The 5000-nt window shown below is 42.6% G+C and overlaps 1 protein-coding gene across 1 annotated transcript in view; it reads right to left on the bottom strand.

Annotated features, from left to right (window-relative positions):
• The window catches only part of mao (monoamine oxidase), a 43525-nt gene that overhangs the window by 25621 nt on the left and 12904 nt on the right, over positions 1-5000 (bottom strand). The window contains exons 2-3 of the mRNA XM_080838843.1: positions 3630-3724; positions 2930-3067 (exon numbers count right to left, since the gene is read on the bottom strand). Of these exons, the coding sequence (XP_080694969.1) occupies positions 2930-3067; positions 3630-3724 (233 nt within the window). The remainder of the gene's footprint in view (positions 1-2929; positions 3068-3629; positions 3725-5000) is intronic.

Here is a 5000-nt window from a genome sequence, read left to right as displayed (position 1 = left end):
GTCCTGACAGATGCTGTCTAAGTCAACGTGTGGACGCAGATATGTGTGTGTCTGCACATGTGTGTGGCCATGCATGGGCATGTGTTGGTGGATGTATAACTGAATGATTGTGTGAGTGTGTCCCTTGTGCATGTGTGTTTCCATAAGGACATATTTTCAGGTCTTGAATGTGTGTGTGTTTCTAGGTGTTCAGATGTGGGTGTGTGTGTATCTATGTGTGTGTAAGGGGATAAGCACGCACATGTAGGTTTACAGGTGAGTGTGTGTATGTGAATATATGTGTCTGCGACTGTCTCTGTGTGTGTGTGTGAATATATATGCCTCGGCCTGTGTGTATGTGAGTGTGTGTGTGTGTGTGTGTGTGCGTTCAGAGGTCAGAGGTGTGGGGGGATGGGAGATGCCAGCAGGTCTTTTCCGCTGGGTGACTTGAGTCTCCATAAGCCCCTGGCATCTTCTCTGTGCACACGCCACTGCATTCAACACGTGACCATTATCTCCTTCTGACACAGGTTCAGTGTGTGTGTATGCGTGTGTGTGTGTGTGTGTGTGTGTGTGTGTGTGTGTGTGTGTGTGTGTGTGTGTGTGTGTGTGTGTGTGTGGGTATGCGTGTTTACATCAGTATGTTGGTGCGTAGACTGCATGTCTGTGTGTCTAAATGTGTGTTTGCGGATGCACCTACCAGTGAATATATGTATAAATGTATATATGTATGTTCTGCAAGTTCTGTATATATGTACTGTATGTATGTATGAATGTATGTTTGTATGTGTGTATGTTTGTATGTATGTGTGTGTGTGTGTGTGTGTGTGTGTGTGTGTGTGTGTGTGTGTGTGTTTGTGTGTGTGTGTGTGTTTGTGTGTGTATCATACACACACAGTGTATGTATGTATGTATGTATGTATGTATGTATGTATGTATGTATGTATGTATGTATTTATGTATGTGTGTATGTTTCTGTGTATCTATGTATGTGCCTACTATGTCTACATTTATGTATTTATATACAGTGCACAGATTTATGGAACTTGTCTATAGTGTGCACCAGCCTCGCTCAAAATGCCATGATTTACAACAGGCATAAGAGACCCATTTGCTGCCAAATCCAATCAGTGCTAGCTACACTCCTTTGTTAAGGGGAATGATGTGTGTGCTGAAATTGGATAGAGGAGCAAGGGGAGAGGGCTGCTGTCTTGTCCAGCTCCTTAGCCGGCCCACTCAGTGCTTGAGAAACTGCATTAGCACTCTCCCTTCCGGCACTGATTGCCATCTCCAGGCCCGGCTGCTAGCCGCTAGCGCTGAAGGAGGCGAGCTAGCGTGGAGATCTGTGCGGAGGAGGACAGACGCTAAGGAGGTACTGCCGGCGCATTAGGGCAAGACGAGGAGGAGAGGGGGTCTGTTGCTTTCTTTCATGCAAGTGTGGGTGTAGCATGGTTTGTGTGTGTGTGTGTGTGTGTGTGTGTTGCTGTATGTGTGCAAAGTGTATATGTATACCACACCACTATGAGTGAGTGTGTGTGTTCAAACTGTATGTGTGTATGGGTTTGTGAGTTTTTCTTCAGCATCTGTGTGTGTGTGTGCGCTTGTGTGTGTGTGTGTGTGTGTGTGTGTGTGTGTCAGATCCTAGCCCAACCTTGAGATTCCTGCTGGGGTTACATAGTTGTCCTGTGTTTGTTTTGTTTTGGGGAAAGGTGAACTGTTCCACCTCACCATGTGAGTGTGTGTGTGAGAGGTCGTTTACATGGAGCCTAGTTTGTCAATCTTATACGGATAGCTAATACAGATAGCCCTATCATACATACGAACACTCTCTATCCGCACCTTGTTTCCGCAACAATCGCAGTCCGGGGTAGAAAGTGAGTAGATTTGAATCGGTACGGGGGCTGGTGTTCGTCTGCACGGTTTCACGCAACCTGATGACATCACTGCCCCATGTGATCAAATCGTGATCTCCAACCACAATTTATATCCCTTGTTCTCCCTCAAAATCTCACTCGTGGTGGGCCTCGAATTCACTAACATTAACCCAGTCTTCTGATTTTTGATAAGCCCCCTATCTTGATCTAATTCTTCTTATTCAGACGTAACATAACTTTCATGACCACAAATATAAATTGGCCAGCGATTTAATTAGCTTTTTTATTCATAAATGTATGTAAAATGCTCGGAGCAATGCATCATGGGAAATGGGATGACAGACATGTCATGTTACTGTTCCAAACTCTTTATTATCAATAGAAAAAAGAATTCATTTTCGCATATCCTTTAGTCTGACCACTGATATTAACTATCATAATGTAATGTTGTTAATTGGAGCTTGAATGTCTTGTGTAATGTGTTTATCCTCGTGCTGTGAAGTACCTTCTTCTAGGTTTTTCACGTTTTTTCAGTTGTGTAAATAAAGCGCTAAAGCGCCACCCACAGGCGTGAGGTATGTACTACAGTCGGTTCACCACAATCTGCTGCCTCCGTGTTTACGCAAATCTCTCGTTGCCAGCCTCCGTATTTACGAAATTAAAAGTTTCGATTGGTGTGAAAAGTAAATCCGATTCGGAGGCCCTAGACTTCGTGTGCATAGCACCTGAGTGTCAGTGTGTGTCTGTGTATGTGTCTTATCTCTGTTTTTCTGGAAGTGTGAGGGCTTTTTGGTTTATGGGAGCCCATGTGGGTTTGTGTCTGTGTAGGTGTAGTGTTTGAATGTGTGATTGTGTGTGTGTGTGTGTTTGTCTATGTGTGTGTGTGTGTGTGTGTGTGTGTGTGAGTGTGTGTGGGTCTGTGTTAGTGTGTGTGTGTGAGAGTGTGTGTGTGTATGTGTGTATGCGTGCATGTGTCCGTGTGGGTGTGCGTGTGTATGTGTATGTGTGCATGCGTGTGTGTGTGTGTGTGTGTGTGTGTTTATCTGTGTGTGTGTGGGTGTGTCTGAACCCTCTACCTTGACATAGTGCACCAGGCTCTCCTCTTCATTGACTTTGTAGGTCTTGATCCCATACTCCTTAGCCAGTCTCAGGATGCGGTTCTGTGTGGGGCCGATGTAGGCTCCTCCCAAGTCCACCCATTTGGTCTCTTTGTTCTGAGAGGAAGCACAGAGCAGCAGTGGGTCAGGCATTCACATTCAAGTCAGGACTGTTTTCCCTTCTCTGGTTTCTGGCTTTAAATGAGAAACAACGTGCTCACACTGTTCCACAAGAGGTCTTCAGCCTCCTGCTAAAATAACACGCTGTCATTTACCAAAGATAAGTCAGTCCTGGAAACTATACCACAGTGGGTGTTTGCATGCACGTCTCTCTCCCACTGCACAATGGTGACAACAATATCTAGAATATCAGTAGAAAGTCCTAGTGTTCTCAACTGTACCCCAGGAATCACAGAATTTAGTAAGAAAAATGGAAATCAAAGATAAACGTGGAATAGCACAGATTTTGACATTTTTTATTAAAATGACGGGAAGAAATACATTACAAACCGTTATTAGATATGTGAGGCACAGCAGCATCATGGGCAAGTCATGTTCATCTCATATATTTTATCTCTGAGTATTCTATATCAGTCTAAAGATGAGGATCATCATGATTCAGTTCAGTGCTCTGTATGTGATTTCTTGTGGGGTGGTATTTGTGCCACGGCCATCTTACCCTCGCAGTGAAGGTCCTGCCCCCCACCCGCTCTCTGGCCTCAAGCACAACAGGATTCAGACCCTGCTCTCGCAACAGCTTGGCTGCAGACAGACCTGATGAAGAGAGATAGAGAGAGAGAGAGGGAGGGAGGGAGGGAAAGAGAGAGAGAGAAAGAGAGAGGGAGAGGGAGAGAAAGAAAGAGAGAGGGGAGATTAACTACGTTTGCAAGCAAAAGACATTTGGTCACATGTACATTAAATGTATTTCATGCTTTTTGGATTCCATGTTTTATGAGCCATATTATAACACTCAAAAGTTTGCTGATGAATCAAGCATTGACCCATTCTAGAAACGTAAGTGAATTAATGATTATCCAAACCGATACGTCCATATCCTTAACAGCTCTTTACTACTGTACATAGTCTTACTGGCAGGGTCGAAGTTCACTCTTTAGAGACCTGGAAAATCTCGGGTCAACATCAGTTCATCAAATGAACCTGTGGCTAATAAAACACAATGTGTTATGATGTAACATGATTCAGCTTGAATAGCAAGTCACTTCAATGACGTTGCATTTTTCAAGTTGCATTTTTCAGTCCAATTCACAGGTCAAGACACTAACGGTTTTCATTAATTTTCATCTCAAACACTAAAAAACTAAATACTGTACATCTTCTCACGGTATTTTACACACAGAGACATATTACAGTGTACCTGCACTATACAGTGAAGCGCCACATGTCGCTTCCCAAGAACAATGTCACATTGATTACACATTGTTGTATTAAACATCACATTACTGTATTGATTGATACAGTAACTGATATTGTATGATACAATTCTATAAAACATAGACCTTATTACTTGATAGAGTCATATGTTTTGTAAAGTAATATAACGTGTGACAAAACAATCACCTTAGAATACGTTTCCAGTCTTTGATGGAAATTATCTGTTAATGGTTATTGATCAAGGTCAGGCTACAGGCAGGCTATCGCTATTTTTTAAAGAGTTTGGGGCTTGGTGTACACAAAGCAATGAATGAGAGTTACCACTAAGAAAGACACAAATAAAAAGTATTTGTTCAATTATTTGTACTTCTCGTAAGTGGTGCACAGGTCATATGAGAATTGTTAGCCCTTACCAATGCTGACTGTTAAAGTTTAACTTCTTTAAGTTTTACATTCAGCCTTTTAAAATCTCTGTTTGAAAAACTGTTTCACAATACATTTGTGACAAAGCTGCACAAAACAAGTCACACAAACCAACACGTTTACTCATTTCTGATTCTCCAATATATCTCTGAACATGTGTTGTCTGTCAGTGCTTTCTCAGTGTGATATTTTCAGAAGTGCTGACATAGAGATAAACATGGCCCATGAACGTAAG

The sequence above is a fragment of the Sprattus sprattus genome (assembly GCF_963457725.1).
Source record: "Sprattus sprattus genome assembly, chromosome: 5".
NCBI classification, from domain to species: Eukaryota; Metazoa; Chordata; class Actinopteri; order Clupeiformes; family Clupeidae; genus Sprattus; species Sprattus sprattus.
This window is presented reverse-complemented; position numbering and strand designations above follow the sequence as displayed.